Source organism: Pseudopodoces humilis, chromosome 1, assembly GCF_049639895.1.
Source record: "Pseudopodoces humilis isolate 2021_Gansu_Grassland_sample_001 chromosome 1, ASM4963989v1, whole genome shotgun sequence".
Taxonomy (NCBI): domain Eukaryota; kingdom Metazoa; phylum Chordata; class Aves; order Passeriformes; family Paridae; genus Pseudopodoces; species Pseudopodoces humilis.
In genome coordinates this window covers 86201768-86227918 of record NC_142200.1, presented here as the reverse complement: position 1 = coordinate 86227918, position 26151 = coordinate 86201768, and the positions used below count along the sequence as shown (strand labels likewise).

The window sequence follows — 26151 nt, the reverse complement described above, 5'->3', positions numbered from 1 at the left end:
GTCTTTCATTATGAATTTATTGAGAAGAAAGAAGAGCACATAGCCTAGGTACAGAATGATTCACACATCACTTAAAAGACATTACAGAACAAAAAATTCCAGGTAGTGTCCAGAAGATTGGACTGATATGAATCCAGTGACAGGGCATCGATCACTGGAAAAAAGGCACGTTCATCCTATTTGTTTTTGTTCTGTGGTTATAACAAAAGCTGTGCTAGTGGAATCTCCAGACAGGCTCCAGAGAAGATTTAAGATGTTGAGTTCTGTAACTGCATAATATGTGATATATGTGAAAGTCATCTTCTAGCCTGTGTTAGAAATGGATACCTCCATAACTTACTGCAAAAAAGTGTTTAGGCTCTCGCCTGTTCTGCCTCATGCTATTTTCATCCTAAGATGAGAGTGTTGGTATTGGATACTTACTTCTTACAGCTGTATATATTAGAAGAAAAAAGTAGGCTACAGTGTGCGTTTAGAGATAAAATTACCACTAGAGGATCTAGCAACTTCTTGAAAATAGCAAATTCTAAAGAGGAACAGCTTCAGAATCACCATGTGAGGATTATTTTCTTCAGAATCATTGTAGCATGCAAGCAGCCTACTTGACTTGAATAGTTTTGGTAGTCTGTAGCTTTCATGAAATTGGTTTGTTGCTAATAATAGTCTAAATAATTTTTCACAGTAAAATCGGCACAAGCGACAGTGACGTGATCTTGATTAATCAGCTTTGCTGAAAGAGTGTAATCTCCCTGTATGAGACAAATGCAAAGCAAGAGATTAGCCCATCAGTACTATATAACTGCTTAAGTTTCTGACTCCTCTTTCTAGAAACAGAATAATGCTTTTCCCATCAAGTTCCTCCAAAACCTTCCTGGTCCACGTATTTCAGAGGTGGTAAAGGACATGCCCATATTTTCTGCCAAAAACTCTCATCAGGGATAGCAATGCTGACAGCACAAATTGAAAATTAAACAGTGCAAGGGGGCTTAAATGTTTTGCTGCATAAATAAAATCCCTTGAAATCTGTGTAAATTCTCACGATTGTTAAAAGCAAGCACAATATGCCCTGTGCTGTTTAGTAACTGGAAAAGGAGACACTCAGTTCTCTGGCATTTCTCTTACATGGATCTTGTTGTTCACTGTTACTGATATGAATTTTTGTAACAGAGCATGCTGGGGGAAGTGTGTGTATAGATGACTCAATCTATAATGAGTTCCTATATAATAAAACAAGAAGTAGTCTAATTTCCTATTGTGTAATTGAAATTATGATTTCAGGCTTTGAGGAGAACTTATATCATTACAGTGCAAAGAAGATTTGAACCTTAAAGAAGCCATGGCTGTCTTGTATTGGTCAAAATGGCTCTCTTCAGACACTTGGAAAAGCACTATACAGGGAAGTGACCAAGGCAGCTTCAACAGCTTTGGAAGAGGTGAACTAGATTTTATTCACTGTATATTGCTGGCACTGCAGTAATTATTTCTGGGTTTTTTTGCTGGAGCACAGAGGGGAGAAAAATGTGGCACAGGAGAGGTTGGCAGCAGTGACCTCCTTGCTTTGAACCACAGAATGCTCTTGCCCTGCTTAGAGCCCTTATGATTGTGGAGTAGGAGACATGGCTAGAATGAGTCGGGCTTTTTGACATTTGCCTTTTGCAATGGGATTTTTGAAGCACTATCTGGCCTGTGTCCTCACAGAGAAGTTCAAGTTAAGAGTAAAATCTAAATTTAGAGAGAGGGCCAATGGCAACACGCTCTTGAGAATAGAGCCTGGTTGTAATTCCTGTGAGGAGTGTGCAAACATCCCTCAGGCTTCTCAGTCAGATGAGGCTGTTCTTTGCAATGAGCAGAAGACGATCACTCTATGGAATCATTCCTTTTTGTCAGCATGGGAGGATGGTGTTATTTGCCTGATTGATTAATTAACAAAAGAGGCTTCTTATTCCTTTTCTCACAAGCATGTTAACTCTCTAAAAGCAACTTCTTAATAACTAATTTCCATTGCTTATTAGTGATTAGATTTAGTTTTTCTCCTTCAGGATAATTTTTTACTTGTGGTGAAAAATGTTATTGAAAGAGGCTTGTGATCAGTCTTGGAGTTTCTAGCTCCAGAAACTAGCTGAAAATTCAGCTAATTTGCCCAGAACCGGTCACTGGTCACCGGATTACTGGTCTGTGTGCATGTTTCTGTGGTTTCTTCTTGTTTTAAAAAACTATTCTTCAGTTTGTCCTGAGGCTTTACTACGTAAGTATGTTAGTAAAACTGCTCCTTGGGCAGGATGCAGATTGATGTGAGCTCAGGCACTCCTGTGTGAGACATCAAAAGGCAATGCTCAACACGGCGTCTGTAGATATAGCCTTTAGGGAAGCAGGCTGCTTAGGGTGGGATAACAGCCTGCATAAAGGGGATCCAGCTCCCTGTGTGAGACCCTTGGAAAATGAGGGTCCTGATTGCTGCTATCACCAAAGGAAGATTGAGACATATGAGATGGTAGCACTTACAGAGGCTCAATCCTCCCAGAAGCCAGCTATCCGTGTTATCACCTCTGCAGGTCTTGGCAAGCCCAGTTCTTTGGGATTCATGTCTTTGTTCTGTATCCCTGTTCTCGTCCTGTTTTCTTTTCCTGCCTGGAGCAATCCAGTGCTGAGCAGAATCCAGACCTCATCTTTGAGCCTCTGACATACGTTTTATGTCTTCTGCTGATGAACTGAAAGCTCATGCTGTGCCTCTCCAAGTAAATCTAAGGAGTATTTGACTGACCATCTGAACTCGATGCTTTTGCAGTGGTGACTGTGATCCTTTCTTTGCCACATTGTCAACAAGATGATGCCTTGATAGTCAAAGACTTTGCCTTCTTCCCTTCAACCCTATCTCTTTGTTGTATGTCTCTAAAAAATCCTTTGTTATGTACTGATCAAATATATCATCATGCTGTGCCCAGTTAAGAGACAGCTGTATTCAGCATTTGAGATCTGTCTTTTTTTTTGCAGTGTGATTTGGTTGAACTTCTAGGAGACTTAGCTGTCTGCAGCTAGTAAAAAGCATCTGTAATGGATGACCAGGAAATTCAGAGCAGTGCCTAGAGTACTGCCTGTTTTCTTACCTTCCTAAGAGATTATTTTCTTATTTTAAGGCTCCATAAATCCAGAGAAAGTGTTCTTGGCCTAATAACTTTTACCTTCAGTTGCTACCTAGAAGACCTTGGTCTTTCTGCCTGACACCATGTATGTACACTGGAACACGTTCAATTGCAATAGCTATCTAAATTGCCTTTATAGCCAGAGAGGATGAATGAGCTTCTCCAAATTGTTCAGTTCACTAAGGACTGAGCAAAATTGCAGCCTTGGTCTCCTGGGAGTCCCCTGGAACTGCTTCTTTTCTTGCTATTTTAAGAGTAAGAGAGGGGGAGCCTGTTAAAGAACTCCATGGCTGACTTAATACTGGTACGGAGATCTGCTATCCTGAAAACAAATTTGGATAGTAGTGCCTCTGTAACTATAATCAAAGCAACTTATTTTCATATTGAAAAGGATTAGTCATATAAAACACTGTCAGATCCAGTGTGCCAGCTGGGGAAGCATGGAATGTGCTGGTGTGATTGCTGGTAGTTCTCTGACCATACTTCATCCGGAAAGCCATTCTGCTTGGGAACACAGCTGTGACCAACTTACCTGAGGGATTTCTGTGATTCCCAGTGTGACTGGTCCCTCATAATAGAGATGTTCTGGAAAGCAACAACGGTGATGGATGGTTAGACATGCAGCACATGAAGGAAAAAGCTGATCATAGATGCTTTTTTTGTGATGGCATTTCAAAGCCTCCAGCGACAAGTATTATGGAACTGCAAAATGCTCCATACACTGTCCTGTAGCAGCCCTCTTGAGGGAAATATCAGGATGCATGCTGCCTTATGGGGAAAGCAAGGCAGAGCTTGGGCTCAAGGAGCACGTGCAGCCCATGTGAATGGAAAAGGGGGGCACATCTTTGCACAGCCGGGTGGGGTTTCCTATGTCATCACACATCCTGAAAATGAAAAGGAAGGGGGAGACTGCCAGACTCAAGTCCTTTAGTATGAACTATTAAACACCTGCAGCTGTAGTAGTTGAACTGTACTGTATTGGTAACTTTTAGAAAAACCAATCCGAGCTGAGTGTTTGTGTAGGTGTGGACTTCTGACTGCTTGCTGAAAATGACTTTAAAATAATAAGTACATGTCTGTCTCTCTGCTGAGGGAGCATTTGTCAAGAAGTTACATGAGGAATTAAAGTCATCACAAGTGTGTTGGTGACTGGAATAGAGCCTGGGAGTTCCACCTTCCAATCCTCATCTCCTAACCGTACGAGGCATGCCTGCTCTTGGCTGTTGAAGAAAGGGCAACTTTGGCATTAATGGAGAGAATTAGCAAGCTGTTCTGCAGTTCCTCCTACTTTTTCATAGCTTACTGGGCCAAACTGTGCAGACTTGACTGAAAATAAAACTTGTAGATGTTTCAGTATTTCAGAATTTCTTGCACAACTTGCCCCACAAAAGTCATGGAAAAGTCTAAGAAGTGTTTAAGGATTCTTTTTTGTAGGTGTCATGAAATATTCCTTACTTTGACAGTGACAGAGGAGTGAGTGTTTCATCATGTTACTATGGGTATGCGCTGGCATTTTGATGCTTGTCACTTCTAAAGAGTTGTTTTAGTCTAGTCTCACTGTTGGTTTAAACTGTTTCTTGTGAAAGGTTGGATAAAAGCTTTGTAACCTCTTTAGACAGTATGGTCCATCTCACCATGCATGGACTTGGAAAACAGTCCACAAAAGTTATTCCCACACATGATATGAAATGTTAGTTTTGTAACAAAATTATATGAAAGAATTATGGCAATAAGATAAACTAGGAAAAGGAGAAACCTGAGATATCACCAATGTTCTACACCTTTGCATTAATGAGAAATTTGTTTAATGTAATGCCCTGATGATCCTGGGAGGTGGAGAAGATGCAAAACGACTCAGTGTTGCCCTGGAAAACCTAATCCCAAAACAGAGAAGAGAATAAGTATGTCTTGGCTTGTCAATCTCAAACTGATCAACTATGCTACAGCAATTGTACTGTACTCACTCCTGTCTGCATCCCTGGCTAATTCATGTGGACAGCGAGAAGTCTTGTTGTTTTCTGAGAGCAGTCACCATCACTGCTCACTTCTGTACATGTAGCAAAAGCCCAGGAGTCTGACACATCTCCACTGCAGAGAGCGGTGACTCAAAAATTTTAAAAATACAGTACAGCCCACCTCTTGGTTCACAGCTTTAATAGACTCTAAATGGGAATTAAAGGCACTGAAGACTGCATAACTTAGGTGATGGGTGACTCCCCTGGGACTTGAGCTGTGTGTGTCGATGTGATCTAAGCCACATTGGGAGCTGCCCCTCAGGGTGGTGTGGGCCATGCAGTGTATGGGATTCATGCTTTGTATGTCCTTTTGTTTGGTGGAGAGCCTTGTAGGACTACCTTTTCTTCAGTCAACTCACAGCCTAGCCAATCTTGGATGATAGCAGAGGAGAGTGGAGAGGAAACTGGGCTGTGAACTATCACCCAAAGTCCTTCTGCACAGGGACACAGAAGCTTCTCTTGGATCATGTGGCTTGTTAGGATCTCATCTAGGCTCTCAGAAAGCCATCCAGAATCTAAAAACATAGATGCAGCATTCAGACTCTGCAAAGCCTGTATTTTAAAATGAAGTAGGTGTCATCAGGCCATAAATTTGCTTCTGAAATGATGGCAATGCTAATCTCTCATCTAGTGTAGGTAGAAGCTATTTTTCCCCACACACTTCACTGTGATAAAGTAACTAGATGAATGCAGTCTCAGGGCTCTGCCTCAGCCCACTCTGAGAAGTTTTCCTTGATTGCTCTGATGTGTTGTAGCTATGCCTTTGCTCAGTTATCAAATAAATCACTTTCATGGGCTATATTATCCCTTGGGGAGCCTTCAAATGCAGAGCAGCAGGCGCTACTTGTCCAGTTTGAGGTCCACATTTACTGCTTTATGCTTCAGCTTTACCCATATTTAGCTCTTTATAACCAGGAGTCTTGCAGTGGTTCACAGCTGAATCACATAGAGCTACTGGAGAGAGTCCAGTGAAAGGCCACTGATATAATTAAGGGACTAGAATATCTCTCCAAGGAGGAGACTGAAGGAGCTGTGGCTGTTCAGCCTAGAGAACAAAAACATTAGGGGACAGCGCATCAAAATGTACAAATTCCTGAAGTGGGGTTTTAAAAGAGGATGGAGCCAGGCTCTCTCTACTGCTGCCTAGTGGCAGGGCAAAGAGGCAGTGGGCACAAACTAAAACATAGGAAACATCAGGAAAGATTTTTTTTTACTGTGAGGGTGACTGAGCACTGGCAGAGGTTGTCCAGAGAGGTTGTAGAGCATCCATCCTTGGATATATCTAAAAACCCTGCCCTGGCCATGGTCCTGGGCAACTGGCTGTCAGATGGCCCTGTTTGAGGTAGGTGGAACTGGATTAAATGACCTTCAAATGCCCTTTCCAACCTCAACAATTCTGTGGTTCTGTAACCAGTCCTTCAGAAAACTCCTGTGACCTTCCTTGCTTCAATGGGGAGGGGGAAACTAGCTGCTTTGAAAGCATGTCCTTATAGGAAAGCAGGGGCAGCCTTCATTTTCAGCCAGTTGAGACCTGTCAGGAAATACTATGGATTCATAAATCTGCTGAATTTTATCATTCTTATTCACTTTGGACTATGGAAACCTCCTCAGTGGATCAGGCTTTTCAAAGACCATTCAGTGTTCCAGTTGCATGGGGATTTCTGCTATAATTCCAGAAGTGTAAACATCCTCCAAAGCTTGAAGGACTGCAGTTTATCACAGCATCCTTATGGATTTTTAAATATGGATTTTTTTCTCCACATATTCATACATTTTTACATTCCTCCATTGAAAGAGGATGAACACATCTGCTGCAGTAAGTGTAACTGTCACAAACACTGAGCCAATCTCATTGAAAGAATTCTGTGGTCTTCCTAGAGAAAAGCCCAAATGTGGTTGCAGAAAATGCTCACACATTTGGAAGAGCATAAACCATGCTCATATTCATTTTCCCAATGAAATATTCCCCTTTTTCTTTTTTGGTCTGCTGGTAATTTATGGTACCTGTCAAGCATCCTGTCATCAGTGATGCGCTTTCAGCCCTTTTCCTTATAGATTTATCTATAAAGATAAACAAAAGGGATTTTGGTAGAGCTGCCTAGAAAATATTTCTAAGGTACGACTGAATCAAGGTGATACTACTGTATTTTTGTAGCAGCTATTCACTGTTGTTTCTACCAAAAGTGACTTAGTCTTTTTCATTGCTAGTGAGCATGCCTTTAGTTGCTTTTCTAAGTCTGAGGCAAAGCTTTCAAATGTGTTAGTAAGAACTTCCTGAGGATTACTTCAAATTACTAGTTATCATTTGTCATGAAGATGCCTCTCCTTCCTGACTAAACACCTATAATGAAACTCTCACTCCTCTTTCTCAAATCTTCCTTTCACTGAAAATCTTTATGTGTTCTCACACTCTTGTACTATATAAAGGCCCTGTACATCTGCACCCACCTCTTCCTTTTTCTATGTTTTAAATATTTTTAGAACTTCAGTGCTCCATGTTGGAGTTCTTCTAGGACACAATCTTGCACCCATACAACTGACACACAGCTTCTGTGGGTGCAATGGATGTAGGAATGATGTGAATAACTGCCAGCTATAGATGTATGGTTGAGTGGGAAAAAAAAACTTATGTAAATACATGGCCAGGTGAGAAAGAATTGCTCTTTTTACTGGTGAGGAAAAGGTGAGATGAAGGGGCTAAGCAAGATGGCATTGTGTGTCATCCCAAAGACCTAGCTTTGTGGTATAGCTGCTTTCTCAGAAACAGCTACCTACATTCTCCATGTGATAGCCAGTCTTTTAATTCATGTTATGTTCTCTACTTTTATTCACAAATACTATTTTAGAAACTTGCTCATTGTAACACCTACTGAAAGGGACAATAATGTAAAAGAATGGAGCTCTGAAGCAAGGTGGCGGTTTCTCTATGGTTTGGGGAGGGTGCAGAAGGAATTGTGCAAGTGCTCTGATGGTTCCTCTGTCAGTTGAACCCAAAAAAAAACTTGCAGAGGATGCAGCTATTTTTTTGTCAGGTAGCTTTGCTTAAGCCTGCAAGCTGTGGTTGGCACATTGCTTAATATTACCCTGGTAGATCTTCCACTCTGATTTTAGTGATTGCATCGGGAAATCTGTTAAATCTTATGTAACTGTTTTATTTGGAGGAAGTGGGGAATAACCAGCACTTTCTACTAAAAAAGAGGAAGGCCTGACTTCATGTTATACCACAAAGAATTTAGCAATTTTGTTGCTATTGTTCCTAAATAGACAATGGCAAATTTCCTTGCAAACTTTGAGCTAACAACTTCACAACAGACATATAGCTCAAAGAAAAAGATCTTGGAATCCTGTTTATGAGTCCAAGTGAGCAGTGCTAGACGTGACCTTTGGTTAACTAAAATAGTAAATGCTATATGACTATGATGAACATGAAATCTCCAGCTATATTAAGTCTTTCCAGCACAGAGAGTATTTCCAGTCATGAAAAACATGCAGCATTATAGGAGAGCAAATATAAAGAAAAAAAGAAAACTTTCCTCAAATAACTAAGACTTTGCCACTTCCGGCTCTTAAAAGTCTCTTTTTCTTGTGACTTCTGCTCTGCTTTTCCCCACAAGTAAGTGGATCAACAAAACCCGTAGAAGGATGATGTTCTGTCTAATTTTGGGAGAGGGAGGGGCAGGCAATTTTTGGCTTCCTTCTGAAAGGCAAACAAATTCTGTGTGAAACTGTATTTAAACTCAGGTCAGGTCTGGCCAGATGTTGGAAATGTTGCTATACAACAGGGAAAAAGAGGCTCTCCATGAAAAGCTTCAGTTGAAAGGGCTCTCTGCCCTCCTGGCTCTTCGTAGTCTGCATACTTGGCCATTCACAAGTTGTCCTTCCTGCACAGGCATTAGGTCAGATATACACCTGTACTAATATGGCAAATTATGCCTGAATGCCTTAAATTTGTCTTCACCTCAATTCTCCATCCTAAAACATGAGGTAGATTCAACTGTCAACTAATTAAGAAATACCCCATTTTCAGTTTGAACCTGTATGAGAAAGTTCACTTCTTTCCCACTGTGACTTAATTACTAAATAAAAACAGCTACTGAATGAGAGGGTGTGTATTAAAAAGTACATGGCAGACATCTTTGCACTAAAATAGGGATACTTCTGAATGAAGATATATAGTGTTATTTAAACAATCAACTATGTGTTTATGTCATAATGTACTTCAATTAGCAGAAACAATCGCCTGTCAGTTTAAGATTTAGAGACTTGGAAGCCCCGGGAGGTTTTGGCTTTGTAGCTCAATGTGTGAATAGCAGTTTGTGCTCAGCTCAGGACTGACTCTGCTTCTCCTTAATGTATTCACTAAAGGATGTTATTAAGCACTTCATCAGAATAAGATAGTTTTTCAGTAGGTCTGTGGGTGGGTTTTCTTCTCTTGTAATTCAATACACAATTGAAGAAACTTCTGAATTTAATTTTTTTGTCTATCTGGCTTACAGGATTTACATAATTGGTTGCTCATGCAGCATTTCTCTATTATTCTTTGTGATAGTTTTGTGCAGTGTGAAATGCCTTAGTAATTTTCCAGGGACTGCCTTAGCGGTAGTGCTGTGCATGGTCTTTAAACTCATGGCCCTTGCACATGAGTTATTGCAGTGTTATCAGCTTGAAGATGCAAGTGAATGGAAGGAAAGCAGAGCTTCTGTAACTAACTGGTGCTCTGACAACTCAAACTTCTCTGTGGATCTACCTGTTTTTAATAAAATCAGCCTAAATAGATTATCATGATGTAAGAGGGATTTAAAAATTACTGGATACATGGCTACTGCAGTCCAGAAGCATGACCATAGCTCTTCCAGACGTGGCACAGCTAACTTGGCATTACCTGGCCTGGGCTGTGGCAGCGGGGCTCTGGGGTGCCCAGGCTCACCTGGGCCCAAAGATGCCTGTTTTCTGGGGGTAAGTAATAGAGCTCTAAACCAACTAGAGCACGTCTTCACCAGCTGGTAGTGTGGTTGGCATGAGCTGAAATCATCTGATTGCTGCATAGGCACATATTGAACAGAAACAAGATGCAAACCATAGATGGTAGCAAATAGTATCTCGTTCCAAATATCCTTATTCAAGCATATTTCCTCATAAAGTGATTGAAGAATTGCCTTTAAGGACAGGAGGTGTGACTTGCTTAATAGTGAAGAGTATGTTCTGAGTGGTTGTTTGCTCAGCCATTTCTTTTACAGAACTGGCCTTTATTTTTGTCGTACTTCTTGCCACGTGGCAAGACATGCCTCTAAACAGGGCTTATGAACCTCTCTGCTGGTGGATGGGGGTCACATAACCACAGTTATTTTTAATGGACTTGAAATCCCATGTGAGTGCAATGTTCTGTGATTAAAAGTAAAGCAAACAAACAGGTTGGGGGGGAAAGCAGGCCCTTAAATTAAAATGTCTCTGTCCTACTGTGTTCCTGTCACCCATTAACATGCTGGTGAAGTAAACAGAACATTACAATGTATTGGTGCAGTCAACAGCACAGCGGGTGCATCCTGCTTGGAGTATTCAGTTGCCATCAAACACTTAGAGTGCTACCTAAATTACCTCCTTTCTTCATTCCACAGAAAATAAGCTTAGCATGACCCAGCCCACAAAGCGTCTCTGAGTAGGTTAAGACAGTCTTTCCATTTATGATCATGTCCAGCTTGACATAGAGTTCCTTGATGCTGTGTCCTACACACAAAGGAGAAAGAGAGCTTAGAGAAAGTGCAAGGATAAACAGGTTTATTAATTTATTTTAAAAAATATTCTGTTTTTTCCTCCCTGCTGTTTGAGCCATCAGAGGTTTTCTCTTCACCAAGGACTCTGATACATAGAAATCTGTGCTTCAGGAGCAGGTCTCTAGGCCCTTCAAGGCATATGACAGGGGACATAATAGCAGTTATCTTGACTGTTGAATAAACTGTGCCCATGACTGTTTTCTGACTCTGAAGTCAAATGGCATAGCAAATCTCACGTCCTTACATCTAAACTTCTCTTGTGTTCTTAGCAGAGGGATCATACCCAATGGGCCCCTGGGAGCAACCTGTGACCTGTAACTGCTGCCTGGGAAAACAGTAACTGGCCTCAGCCAAACATGTGCCCGGGACCAGCGTGGCAGCTTGGCAGTGCTGGGAAATTGCCTGCTTATGCCTGGCTTGCTGACACAGGCAGAGCCAATGAGGCTGCTGGATTTAGACAGAGGTCCTGTACTCTGACTTGGGGGAAAAGTATTTGCAAATGTCTGTAGTGTGATTTTTTTTCAGGCTTGTTTACCTTTGCAGGCACCTGAAAACCGATGCTTCCTGGACAAATAGGCTGTGTGTCTCACAGGAAGGGAGACCTTTTGCATGCAAGGAAGCATTCCCAGGTGCTAAAAGACACTTGGCACACAAATTCATTTTCAGCACAAAGAACATACAGCAGCACTTTCATATTTATGCTCTGGTAGTACAGGATCTAGATGAGCTTGGGGCTCAGGTTTGCAAGAGGTGGCTTTCCTGTGAAAGAATCACAAAGCAAGCTATGCCTAAAATTAAACTGTACATCTAGTTTTAACCTTTTATTGCTGATCAGTCAAGTGCTGAAGGATAAAATTTCAGCTAGTACAGGTGGCAAACTGGTGGTGTGACTGTTGCCTCAGGCCAGCACTTTCCCAGGACACTTCTCTATATTGCCCAGGAGGGACAGAGGGGTGTCCCCATGTTGCTTTGCCCCATTCAGTTCCCCTACCAGCAAGGGTCACAGCCTTGGAAATTTGGTGAGGTACTGACACAAGAGTGTGGGTGCTGTAGCTGTCTCATTCAACAAGACTCTCCCCAGAAGACTTAGCTATGAAGATAATGATCTCTAGAGCAGCCCCCCCTTGACTCTCCATGTGTACAAATGAAGAGTAGGCGCAGAATCATGACTGAAGGCTGATATGACCTGTTTGGGGTAACATATGTAGTCTGAAGCCGAGCTGACAACAGAACTGACATTTATGTAACCCTGCACAGGTTATTTCAAATTTCTAAGAAATGAAGCCCATTCATATTTTATAGGAGATTTTCACCCTTGCTTAATACTTGCTTAATACCAGTACTCACACATGAATTACCTGTGTATGGTGTGAGAAAACAGCAATTCACTTACTTAGGACCATTGCAGCTCTGATGTTAAAGGTGTGGGTTGCAATATCAGCACAATGGTCAATGCTGAAAGCAAAATCTTGCTGGGGATCTGTTTGAAGACACAAAGCAGTGGGTTACAAGTTGTATCTTTAATGAGATACCAACCACATAGAAGAAAATAAAATATAGAAGTGTTATAAAAACCAAATTACATATTCCTTAAAAGTTCTCCAAGAAGTGCTCAGAGCTCCCATACCCTGCATTCAATAACTACTTCTGTCCTTCCTGCCCCTTCGGTCTGAAGCACACTCAGATGAAAACCTGTGTGAGGCTAGAATCTACTGTGTAGGAAAATTAACCAAGTTCAAAGAAAGCAAGTTCCCCACAATTGGTGGGTAGCCAATACTTATTCAAGGTGAAGTCTCAGCACTTCAGAAGAACTGTTCTTCCCAGCCTCTGCATATTGCCATTCCCTCCACAGCACTGATAAGCAATTGGTTACGAAGATGTTTATTAATTAATTTGTATCACAAGATGGCTTGGTGAAGCTGATTAGGAAGCTGAATTCTGGAGTGGGATAGAATGTCCAAAACTGAAGATAAAATTGTATTAACTGAGATACTGCAGCACTTTTTTCTGGGTCCATCATCCAGTGATATTTCTAAGCCAGAAAATATTCTACATTTCTCTTTTTCTGGGAGACTTTAGCAGAGCTGTGGGGCCAAAGGGAGCCCTTTGAATGATAATTGTCATGAACGTGATTATTTCCAGTTCCTGAAGTATCCCTTTCTCTTCAAAAAGCTCTAAAACTCTTGTAAAAACATAATTGTTTTCCTACCATTTCCACCTTCTTCCTTGCTAGCCTCCATGAGACTTAATGCTGTGCCTGAAGGCTTGCTGACATGTCACTCTCTGGTGACAGGCAGCAGCAACCACTGACAGCTCAGCTGCCACAACCAATAGAATGTGCAATTGTTTTCCAAAGCTGTGGCAGGAGGGGAAAGATTTGGCCAATTTGGAAAAATACCTTGAGCCTCAAACTTGCTTTAGGCATAGTTTTGTCCCTCATTATGGCTTTCCAGCCAGCCTGTACATCCAACATCATTCTCTGTGGGAAGAAGACAGGCAACTGTGGCATGTGCAGAAGCAGCCATAGGCTCCTTGGTTTACACAAATCTGGTAGTGACAAATATAGAATTGGGAACTGAATTCTGTTTCTAAGTTATTGTTGCTTGAGCTAATATTCTCACTGAGTTGAAAATAACAGGTTGGGAGAATTTTCCTTTGATGCTGTGGTGAAATTTGAGTCACGAGTGTCCTCTGTGAGGCTGACCCAGCATCCCCATAGTCTCACCCTATTTTTGCAGCAGTGCCCCACAGCTGCAGCAGCTGGCAATCATCAAGCCTGTGTGACCAAAACCTGATTGTTTAGAGGAGATCACAGAATGAATGAAAGTGTTGAGAAGACCTGGAGGGCTTTAACTGAGCCTGGCTTTGTGAGCCCACAGATTATCAGTGTGGTCTAACAGGAGTTTCCAAGCCCTAAATTCTGGTAAATTTAAATGACTGTTTGAAGGAGGGAGATAAAAAGCAGTGGTATTTTCAAACCTCTGTGTCCCTGTGCTGGATTTTGTCCTCCACACCACTGAAGCGGTCTGCAGTTGCATAATCTGCTCGGGACAAGAAGTTAGTGCCTGGAGTTGTTTATCAAATGTGACCACTGTCAGAGGGTTGTCTTTCCTCTTTTTTCTTATTCCTGTCAGTTCCAGCTTTGTTTTTGCAGCTTCAGAAGCTGTTGGAATCGGTTAGGAGAGCAGTTTCCTGCTCCAGCTGGAAAGCATGTCAAACTTCTCTTTTCTCCAGGACTGTTGCTCCTGCTTCCCCTCTGGTTTCTACCATCTCTCAGGCCTTGGCTTCTGCTTTTCCTCTGGACTTCTGCTAGATCCCCTCTTGCTTCTGTTTTGTGTGTGGTGTGATGATAAGGTTCAGGAAACAGCTGCTCAGATTCAGAGCAGTTTGGGCATTGATGCCAACAAATAGTGCTGGTTGTCAAGTTAGTAAAATTGTTGGTTCTGCAATTTCAAGCAGGAGTTATGCTCAAACATGGCAGTAGAACATACATGATGCTCTTCTCTTTTCAAAGAGACTAGGCTGTACTTTAATGAACAAATTAAATTGTGGTGTTAGGGCTGATTAGAACTTTTACTTTAAAATTTCTCATCAGTAACTGAGTGGAAAGGGTATGTTCATTAAACCAAGATTTTTTTGAAAGCTTGGGCTTCTTACAGTGACCCTGATCTCAGGGTTAGTTATTTTAGTTTGGATGTCTGTTTATTTCTATGGGTTGAGCTCCTTTGACAGATGACACATTTCATAGTGATTGCAGCCGTGGATGTCTTTTACTGCACTGCTAGTGATGCAGCATAGGCTGCTGGCATATCCAGGAGGTGTTATCTGGTCCTCAGAGGAGAAGAGAGTGTGGAAGCACTCACATGAGAAATTCCAGAAAATGTGAATTGGAACACTTGGATTTTGTGTTGTTATTCTCTTGCTGAAATATGTAAAATTTTCCATTGCCAAAAGCACCCCAAATAGTTTTCTGACCCTCCCTGTGGAAATTCCTGCTCAGATTTAGCAATCCAACTTTGCAGTCTTAGATACTGCGGCATATATGGAGGCCTCTTGCTGAAATAAATTGAAAGAATGGCTGTGTTAAACCTGTGGTGCCAGGGAGTCTGGATTCCCAAATATGTGGGGAGAAATGTTGCTACTAAAATGAAATTAATGAAACTTGTGGGGTTTAGCCACATGATTAGTGAAAGAGTCTGTAAATTCAGCTGGGCTTTATGCACTAAGGGATTGTGCCATACCCCTTTTGACTTAGTGAGGAGACCCTTCTGTGGCTGAGGCAATTCAAAGCAATTGCCGTTTTTGTTTTCCATCTCAGATGTACAACTGTGAGTCACTGTGTGTCTCCTGTGGAGGTTTAATACTTATTCTTCCTTGTTTGCCTCAATCTGAAATGAGCTGGTTAGACTGAAAAAAAAATACATGTTATGTCTTTCACATGTGCAGAGCAATAACATCTACTGTTAGATCTCTAAAATATGTGGGGCTGCCCTTCAGCCTTCCACTTCCCTGCAATGTTTCATGGTGCACAGTACTGTATGTTCCCAGACTTCCCTCCACCTACTCCCTTCAATCTGCTCCCTCTCCCATAATTAAGGCTAGAAACTCTTTAACTGGTTGCAGAATTTTGCTTTTCCAGTTCAGATTTGATATATCACCATATAACACTCATAATGTTGTTGGAAATTTTGCAAACACATTGAGGTTTATCAGTGAAAATCTGCTTATTGAGGGGGAAAAGGGCATTTTTTGTGTATCTAGTGAGAAGGACTTGGGCTGAAACATATTTACAGCTAGTAGGAAAGGTGTCTGGAAGCAGAATTTTGACTCAAGTTTCTCTCTAGGCAGTACTAAATTTTGGGCAACTGCTCTGGGAAATGGTAAAGTCTTTGTATTTACATTATCTTTACATTGTATTTACAATTATCTTTACATTGATTGTAAACAATCAATACACTCCAAGATCTTTCAGGCCTGTTATTTGAACCTGATGCTGTAGCTGATGCTGAGCTCCCAATTGTATTTAGCACAGAATGTCCAGCTTTTGCTGAAGACTGGCTTCTGTAGTACAGTCCTGCTTTGTGAGAAGTGAATTTGGGATGTACCTGACGTCTTGCTACCAATCACCGCTTACCATGGCTTAGTGTCAGCTGAGCCTATGCATCCCACTGCCCATTTCACCCTTACCCAAGTACCCTTGGTGGAGATGACCAAGTACTCTTGGTGGAGATTGTTCCTATATTGACTTGGGATGTGGTTTTCCATGTGCACTGGCACCACAGTGCAAGATTTCAGCCTGACTTACTATTTTGAGGTGCTCACAGTTATGGGTTTGGCTGGGTTCTGCTTAGAAGACTGAACAGGTGTGTGTAGTACAGCCTAGAAGCTCAGATGAGTTCCTGAACTTTCTTTTCTAGAGTTTTTTTTTTCCCCTGCTTTTGTTCTTGGCAGAAGGTTGTAGGTAAATTAGCTCAGACAAACTTACAGCAGTGTAACCTCAGTGACAAGGACAAGAGACGGGAACTCCCTTTTGTGCGCTGGTTACTGCAGTTGTGGGGCCAGTGGCTCCTGCCCCTGCTGAACATGGGTGTGCACAAAGGCACAGGGCTGTGAGCTGGGGCTGCCTTTACAGCCTCCTGGGAGGGGATCTCCAGGGCACAGGATGAAGTGGACAGCTGGGAATGATAATGTGCTAACCCACTGTGGCAATGTCCCTCAGAGCCTGAGCTGCTAGATGACTAACTGGGCATTACAGAAACTGCATGGCCAGATGGGAAGCACCTGTTCTAGGAATTTTGCTGCACTGGTGTACAACAAAGCCTCTGTCTTTCATTCTTCCCTCTCCCTCCCACCCCCCCATTTTTAACTATCCTGTACTGGCTTCCCTCTCTTCTGAATCTGCTCTAAAATCACATTGTTTCCATATGAGCATGAAAATCCGTTGTAATGAATGAATAGCAGCAACAAGCAGATGAGCTTCACTTGTAAAAGTCCACATCTGTAAGCTCTGGAGTGGTAAGAAGACCCTCCAAACTGGTAAGCTTTGGGTGTTTCAAAATAATACTTTTTGAAGCAGTTAAGCCACAGAATGGAACGAAATGGCACAACTGCTCTTGGCTAGGGTCATACAAGGACAAGCTGGTGCTAGAGGAGATGGAAATTAGCACAAGGAAGAAACATTTAGCAATTACCCAATACTCCTCACCTTCAAAGCTCTTAATAAAATTAAATCATTAGTCTTTACAACAGTCAAGGTGATGAAAGGAGAGACAAAGAATGAGGAACTGTTTGGGATTTCAGACTTTATGTATTCATTCAACAATTTCCCTTTAATGTCTATTTAAATAAATTAACTGGAATGCTCAAGGTTATATTTGACACTGGAATCTACTTATAAGCTACTGAGGAGGAAGCATCAGGTGAATTAGCAGCTCTCTGGTTATGCATCTGCATTTCCCTGAACACCTTCAGTTTAATGAAGTTCCCTTTGGGCCTGCCTTCACTGCATGCCACTGCCACATCCAGACACGTCTGGGAGGGGCAGAGTGACCTTCTCCTCAGAGGAGAGCAGAATAAATTGTTAGACTGACACCGGCTGTGTCTACTTTATCATGAGAATGCTTCATCCCAAGACATTTGCCTTAGCCATGACCAGCTCCAGGCTTCTGCCTAATTCAGACTGGAACTCTGGACTAGTTCAATTCAGTTGCTCTGGCCTCATTTGCAGAAATCACTGCATGTTTTATCACCTGAACTTTTCTGGCTTATTTAGGCAACATAGAGGAGAAGGAATAGGGAAGATTAGAGTCCACGTATTCTTAATGCCCTGGGGTTACAGACTGTGGGAGTTCCCCTCTGCAAACAGTGCTATCAACTTGTGGTCTCTGAGGTTGCTTAAACCCAAACCTCCAAAGCTTTTGGAGATGTCCAATAGAGTGAATAATTCTGTTTCCTTTCTGATAAAACTTACATGGCTGTAGAGGGAAGCCTGAAGGTTTGGTTTCAGTGTAATCTATAAACTAAAAAAGCCCAGGATGCTAGCAAAAGAAACTTAAAATATGACTTCAAAAAAGAAGGTTTATGCAAGTTAAATAATTTCCAGTCCTCTCCCAAGAATACTGAACACTGTTAATGCATAGAGCAATTATGTATTTCTTGGTTAGATTAAGGCACAGGCGTTACTGGCTGGTGCTTAGTTTTGGGGCAAGGTGATTTCAGTGTCTTAAAAAATTAGTTTAAATAAAAGACAAAGATTTTGTCACTTTCTATTTCAAATAAAACTCGTTGCAGAGTATAACTGATGTCCAAATGTGCAAATATTAAGAAACAGTAACAGAGAAGGCTTCTCCAAATGTCAGGTGGAGGAGAGGAAGAGATTTTCTGGCACCAGGCTGATGTGATGAGGGGGAGGGAAGCCCCTGTGAAGACAGAAGGTGTGAGGGGCTCTCTGCAGCTGCAGGGCTGTATTTGGGGATGGGGGTGTCACTAGCATGCATAAACCAGCCTTGTCAGAGACATGCCCTGCGTCTCCCTGCCTTTTCCTGCCTGAACCACCTTTTCTGAGAGCAGGCTTGTTAGAGCTATTGGCTGAGGCTTGAGGGGAGGCTCAGTATCTGAAGGCTCTTGGAGTCTTTCCTTGCTTTTGCCAGAGGTGGTATTTTGAAAAGGGGGGTTTCTGTGCTTTGTGTGGTATGACAAAGCTTTATCCAAGCCTGTTTAAGAGGACAAGACTGAAAGAAGCAGGCTTTGAGACACAGCACATATAGATCTGTACTTGATAATCCTGATTTGTCCCAGTTAGCTTGAGAGAGAAGGGCAGACAGCCCAGGCTTCAACTACAGCAGTGTAACAAGAAAATACTGCATTAATTTGGGCCCAGCAGGGACTGTATTAGAGAGCGAAAGTCTTTGTTCTTCTGTTGGTAAGAAAACACCATGCACTGGATGAATAAGATGCTTACAGCATATGCCTGTATTCCTAATCAGAGCTGTCTCTACTCTCTTCAATGTGTATTTTTGTATTTTTATTTATTTATTTATAATTTGTTTGCTTTTTTGTTTTGTTTTGTTGTTGTTGTTGTTGTTGTCTGGGGTTTTTTTAATCATTTTTTCATAGTGCTCTACTTGAGCGAGATCTCTGGACATCGGTGCTTACCAGAATGACTGGGGATTCACAGGACACTTTCACTTGTGTCAGAAATAGAATCAAATGTTGCTGGAAACTGCCCCGCTGTCAGACACATGCCATGCTCTGGGATGGCAGCTATACCACTAATTATTCAGAACAGTAATCAGCGGCATATAAATGGGCTAAATGTTCCCATTTTCCCAGGATGGGTTTAGATCCACTACAGGAGCATGGCAGTAAGCTACAGTTGGAATGGTTCCTCTGCTGAGGAAACCAGCTGGGTTCCCACCTGCCTGATCACTGCTGGATCATTTGACAGGAACCATCCATCTTCAGGTGAAGAGGAAACTTGAAGCATTGAATTAATTTGTGGTAGTTTTCAAAATGCTAGCTTTTGGCAACTAGAAGCTCTCCTGAGTCTAAAAGCAGCATCTGGAATAGATCAAAGGGTTTTGATTTGGTACTTGGTGAATCTGTAAAGGGCATTTGGACATCTTGTCCCTGATTGCCACCGTTTCTCCCTAGTTTTAGGTTGCCTCCTTAAAGTTGGCTCAGTGACACTAACACACAATAATGCTGGTGTAGTTTTTTCATTTTGAGGTGTTAATATTTCTTAGAATACTTTGGATGTTTTTCTGATGGATATTAAATTTCTGTGATCTCCTGCCTCTACTTTCTTTGCTAAACGATAAACATAGTAGGGTCCGGAGATATTTTGAGGCCTTGATGGCAGCTCTAGATGAGATGAACTGTTACCACTCATCCTCACATTTACCTTAGTGACTCAGTGGCTACAGCAACCAATGACGTGGCAAAAGTGAGTAGATGAAAAACATGCCAAACAGTTTAGATTTATCAGCTGTAGATAAGCAGGAGAGGCTGTCACACATAAACAACCCTCTTTTGCAGTCCATGGTGCAGGACCTTAATTGATTTGGTGAAGAATTTGGATCTGTGAGGAAACCACTGAGAACTAAATTAGAGGGGAATATTTAAAACCTGGTGGGGGAAGTTCAGCTGAGGTTAATTTTCTCCACTACTAATCTCACTGAAAGCATTAATATTGATTTTACTGGAAGATTTAAAGTCTAGGTGCTGATTCTAATGTTTCTGCCAGAGTACCTTGGAGGTATGAAATTGTCTCCTGCTTCTCTATGTCATTTACATTTTAAAACTTACTAAGTACTCCCCCCGCAGAAAGTAGGGTAAAATGATGTTCAGAATCACCTCAAAAGTTCACAGGGAAAAAAGAAAATTTAAATCCTCTAATGAGATGTGGAGAATAAAATAGATGGGATAGTTTTAATTCATGGAGGGATCAAAATTTTAAAAGAAGATTTACATGTGCACTCATAACTATACTACCTTGATTCTGATGATAGTTTCAGTTTGTTAGGATCTGGTGCCAGAAATATACATGTACACATCTGGTCTTCCCCTTGGAATAAGTAAGTTATACCAGATGAGTACAACAGCAAAGCTATGACAATAAGATGGCTTGGACAGAGTAAACATACAAAAAAAATAGTTTTCAAGTGGAATTCTTAAGTTCTTTGATTGTTTGCCCATTAGCAATCTATGCAACAAAAGATCAGAGGGGAGTTGGTATCATGTGGCTTTAAATAATTTAGAAGCAGAAGCAATTGCTGGAGACTATTTGAGGGAAATAAATAAATAAGTCCGAAAGAAGCATCTGGCTCAATCTGCCTGCCAAAAACCCAAAGAATAATGGAAAAATAACCTATTTTTACCAAGTGTCTAGAAGAATTTTTGCCCTGAAGAGGCATGAGTGAGAACTTTTTTGCAGACCTTCTTTCCCAGCTGAAGCTATCACATTACTTACATCCTTTAAGCAAAGAATATAAGTGTGTGGTCATGGAGGGAAAAGGACTAGTTACATTGGTTGACATAGAGAACGGAAGGTGATGTGCTGTAAAATTAGTGCTGCAGTGATGCCAGTTTAACAGTACTGTTTACAAATTGGTATTGCTGATTGAGCAGGGCTGCATGTTACAGGTACATTTTTTAAAAAGCAACAAATGGAGTTTAAGAAAAATAGTATATTTCATCTCTCAATATGTAGGAGAAATTATAAAGAGTGTGTGAGGGGGACTCTAGTAAGCCTGAAACTCTTCAGAAAGGACAGACAAATCATCAGGAAATTGTGAGCTGATTGGTCTCTGTCTCCACTTGTGTTAAGCTCTAAAGAGTTCCCTCAATACAGGGTTTAACAGGAGCCTGTCTATAGTGCACAATTTGACCAAAGTGGGTTTTATACCCTGTTGAGTTCAAGGGGCCATTTTAACAGAGATCCAAATCTGAGCTCACACATTTAAAGAAAAGCCATACAAATGAGAGTTTCTCTATCTACAAATGCAATTTAATGCAAGTGTATACTGAAGTGGGCAGTGCTACTCTCTCCTATTGTGCCACTGAAGGCCAGGAAAAAGGTTTATAGAAAGGACACTGCTTCAAGTGTGACATAGAACTAAGCAAGCAAGCATGGAACTCCTTGGACGTAAATTCAGCATGACTTTCCTCTCTTTTGGAAGAGGCATTGTCACTTAAAAATAATCTTCTAGATGGCCAGATTTCCCTGGTTCTTTGTCTAGTAGAAGACATGAATTATAGCAAATGTTTACCCATATCTCTATATATTTTTATTATTTTAAAATTTGTAGATATACAGACATAAAACTTATGAAGGGTGCAGCCAATTTCATATTTAATTCAGAAGGTTGAAATGAATACTGATTGTTTGCTCCTTCTCCTGAAACTTTAATGGCTATTAACCTTACTTCAGATGAAAAACAGAAGGAAAAAAACAAAATCAGATATGAATTGGGAAAATATATTTGTCTATATTTAAAAATCTCATGTGGTCTGAGCAGTGTTTTATATACTCTTGGGATTATTTCTGAAGATGTCATCTTTGAATACTACTACTTTGACTCTTCTGAAGATCTCCCTGAAATTCCCCATTACTTACTCCTGTGCACAGAAAATTAAGTCCTTAATGGCTGATGGTGTCCATCCCCTTTTTTTAGAACCTTCTGCCTTATCAGTGTTTGTTTCTGCACTGTAAAGAAATTTACAGTTTAAGGCAGTGGGCAGCTCTGAAATCTCCCAAGTCCTAAGCTAAATAATTTAATTAAATAATCACCAAGCTTGTTGGTCGAAACAAAAGCAGGCATTCTGAAGCATTAAAGTGTTAATACAGGCCCACCTAACATTTCAAGAAAGAGCTGTAAAAATAGTTGGAAAATATTTTTCATGTGTCTGCAGGAGCAATCAGCTGCTTTCCCCTACGAAGGGGGTCCCATTTGAACACTACATAGTAAGAATGTTTTCATGGCTAATTAAGACAATTAGGCTTTACATGAATGATCTAGAAGCAGGTGCTGGTAGATGTGTTTGGGAGTTTTGTTCTGTAGTCTCTGACTGCATTGCACTTTGCACTTCCAAGTGGATGCCTGTTACTCAAACAACACTGGAATCTGCCCAGGGCACTTTGTTACCTTGCCTACCTGCCCTTCCCTTCCCAGACAATTGCCTTTTAAAATGTAGCTGGAAAGATCAAAAGCATTATTACAGTGAAATTAAAAGGGGTAGAAATTGGCCATTTACGTAGCAGGTTCTTTTCATGTCTGTGCATAGACTTGCCAATTACTGTCTTCTTTTCTCAGTCAGAGATATTAACCTGTGCTGCTTTTATCTCAGGATCTCTGCCCAGGTTTCTAAAGTGATTTGTGGTCATTTGAGATCTTCCTTCATTTTTGTCACTTGTTTCTGGGAGAAAGAGTGGCCCTAATAGGAAATGTCTTGCTATTTATAGACTGTCTCGGTGTTATGTCTCCTGCGGTTACATAGAGGAGGCAGCACAGTGTCTATTTACTCTACTTTTAGACCACCTGTCTCTCAGCTTCATTTTCTTACCATGGACTTGCTGCTGAGAATTTTTGTCAGATTTCTTTTAGATTACTTTTTTACAGTTACATTATACTGATCACTAGGATCTTGTCTAGCCCTTTCATTTGATGCATGACTTGGAGTCCTGGTTACAGATTTAGTCTGATGTGGCTAAGTGGGAATGGAAATGCTTTTTATAGGATCCAGAGCATGGGCTGAGGCTGGGGGCCTGATGCATGCCTGTATCTTACATGCAGGATGCAGCAGGAACAATTACTTGTGACCATGCAACTTACTCCTGGGTACAGGAGATGGCTACACTTTCTCAGTTACCCACCTAAATTTCCCTGTTGCATTAATCACAGTTGTATTAGCCCATATTTTTTACTTTAGTCAGATTTTTACTGTGTTATAGGAGATGATCTGATAAACAGCAAAGCAAAATGGGTACTTGGCTCCTCTTTAAGTGCTCAAACTGCATTCTAGTAATTTGTTGAGAGAAGACATTAAGCTCCAGAAGCAAGTTGTGAAGTACTTGGTTAAAATTCTTTTAACAACCTTATATTTTACTTGATTCAATTCTAATTCACTGGTAACATCCTAAAGTCTATAGTAACAACATTAGAGGTAAAATTCTCACCCTCTTGAAACCATCAGGCAATCCTTTACCCAAGATTTTGTACTTATTACCTCACTGTGGCTCCTGTTATCACCCAAATGGGACATCCTCGGATATCTTCAGTAGAGCAGAAAATACCAAAGGGATTTCTCAGACTGGAGGGATATATGGGGCAGCATTCCTCTGGAACAGCTAAAGAGTATGGACAGTTGCCTAGTATAAACTCTGCATTTGCTGCCATTATAAATTTGTAATGAGAAGGTTTTTTGGGAAAGGGTCCTGTCAAATGCTAACAAGTCTGTGTCCTCCTGGGTGAGAACAATTGGCAGGACACAGATGAAAAATGGAGTTATGTTCTGCCCATTTAGTTATGGTTTACAATGAAATGTAGTAGGGACAAAGCTCCCCTTTCTCTTGAAAGGGTGATCAGCACCTTGTGCACTACTGTGAGCTTGCCAGTGAGTTCAGTAAGGACAGTGTCTTCTCTGAAGCAGACGTGGACTAGTGTACTTGGATCAGTCCTCCTGACCTACAGATTTTGGGGCTCTTTATTCTCCTCCTTTGTGCAAACTGCCAGATTATGAACTGTATCAGCAGCAATGCAGATGGTGTATCCTGGGCTGATGCTACACACATGGTAGCCTCTGGAAAAAGGCAAGGCAGGACATTGTGATGGCAGTTGTGAGTTGCCTCAACTTTAATCTGACAGAGCAGTAAGGGAGAAAGTAACCTGACTTCAAACAAGGAATCTTTTTTAATTCTTGCATTGTTTCCACATCTGTGTAATCTTTTCATCTCCCATATCTGTGCCTCAGAGAACAGAAGACCACTCTAAGTGGTGGGACCTGACCTTTATGATCTCTGGCTCGTGCTTCTCAAACTGTGAATTCTCCCTGAATGAATATACCTCTTAACTTTCTGTTCATGGCAAACCAAAGGAAGTGACAGAAACAAATGACTCTAAACAAATGCATATTGTTAGCTAGGCCAGTGATGTGCACAGTAAGAAGCAACATTTAATTGGCACATGCCAACAGACAAATACATCATACTTTGAATTCACTCAGACTGTAGCCTGTGCCTCTGTGTCAAGGCATCTCATGCTGACTGAGACCTGTTGAGGGAACAGAATTCACTTATGCAATAAATTCTTACTAGAATGAAGGCAATACCAAAGTCTGTATTCAATATCTAATTAAATATTTTCTTAGTGCATTATACCCATTTATAGAATGTGAAGCCTGACTTTAGTCCTCTGGGAGCAGGCCAGTAAAGAATAGCATTACAAATATTTATTTACTTCTCTTGTCCCTCACTGGCTTTATTTTAATGGGTGTGCAAAAACGCATGAAAGCTACAGGCGAGGAAAAGCCCCCGGGAAAACCCTTTGTAACTGGATGAATTGGAAAAACAAACTCTAGGGTGCTCATTTGCCATGAATCTCTTTTCAAATCACGTGCGGAAAATGAATGAGGCGTCTCTGAATCTAATTCCCTTTGTCCCAGTTGTAAAGCATATCAGCACAATAGGCGAGGCACACGGCCAGCAAAGCAAGAGGTGGAAAGCAGGCACCATTCAGTGAATTCATTTTCAGTCAATTCCAGTGTCGCTTGCTCCTTTTCTTCTCTACAGATTTAAAGAACAAACAGAACCCTGTGATCCCTGGGAAATGCCTTTGGTGAGGGCTGCTGCTGAAGTCTCGCTAAGCACAGTGGCAATGGCAGAGAACACGAATCCTTCCCACTGTCACACTGGGTCCCTTGTCATTCCAAGTGGGAGGACAGAAAGCACATCACCACAGCCTCATCGCACATTAGGAAAGCAGCAGATCAGCGAATTGAAGAGCCTGTTTCATCCCAGCGGTAAAACAGTTAAAGACCATGGGTCTTCCTATTTTTTTTTTTTAAATCATAACTTCAAGATAAAAATCTTAGTCATCTCTTTCATGCTAAACTGGGTTTTTCACAGTCGTTTATTATTCTGAATTTAGTTACATTATTTCCTCTTTATTATCTTCTAAATACAGTTAGATTTTTGTGTGTGTGAACCAAAACCAGCTATACTTGAAACACGAAAAATATTTCAGATGTGAAACCCAGTGCAGGTTTGGGAGTGTAACCCTTCCTTTCACTGCCTGGCTTATAAGCATCACTCACTGCATAAGAACAACTCTGTTGAGCAGGTAAAAGGCAAATGGAAATGTAAAAAAATCTCACCACAGCTTTTGTAATGTATTTCCAAGTTGTCCTCTTTGCAGACTGTGTGTGTAGGCCATTCTGTGCTGGCATTGATGTAAAGCAGGACTAAGATGAAAAGAAGAGCATTTGATGTCTTCATGGTGGTGGTGGTGGTAGTTTGCAGGATCACTTCTGTCTCTTGCTAACACTCTGGAGGGAGGTGTTCCTTCCTTTCTCCAAGGGACACGGGACTTAAAACATTTAAAATATTTGTACCTGCAAAAGGGGTAAGTGAGCCAGTGCAGCCTCAGCTTCTCACAATGTGGTGTAAACAAGAGGCTAATCAGAATTGGAGGGTGCTATTTCCTTGTACTTCTGCTTTCTGCTTGGTGT

At 41.2% G+C, this 26151-nt stretch overlaps 1 protein-coding gene across 1 annotated transcript; it reads right to left on the bottom strand.

Annotated features, from left to right (window-relative positions):
- LY86 (lymphocyte antigen 86) lies at positions 1 to 26151 on the bottom strand. The gene is made up of 5 exons (XM_005525311.3): positions 25798 to 26151; positions 12320 to 12406; positions 10751 to 10879; positions 3673 to 3725; positions 1 to 749 (listed from the first exon to the last, which is right to left on the bottom strand). Exons 1-5 carry the CDS (start codon positions 25916 to 25918, stop codon positions 654 to 656), a joined length of 486 nt encoding a protein of 161 aa, XP_005525368.1. The 5' UTR covers positions 25919 to 26151; the 3' UTR covers positions 1 to 653.

Bases quoted from the DNA above. Each gene is read 5' to 3' on its own strand.
- LY86 (XM_005525311.3), bottom strand. From the start codon at position 25,918: ATGAAGACATCAAATGCTCTTCTTTTCATCTTAGTCCTGCTTTACATC. The intron at 10,880-12,319 runs GTAAGTGAATTG...CTTTGTGTGTAG, and splicing joins CAGAGCTGCAATGGTCCTAA to GACACAGCATCAAGGAACTC. The intron at 750-3,672 runs GTAAGTTGGTCA...TGTCTCATACAG, and splicing joins GAATCACAGAAATCCCTCAG to GGAGATTACACTCTTTCAGC.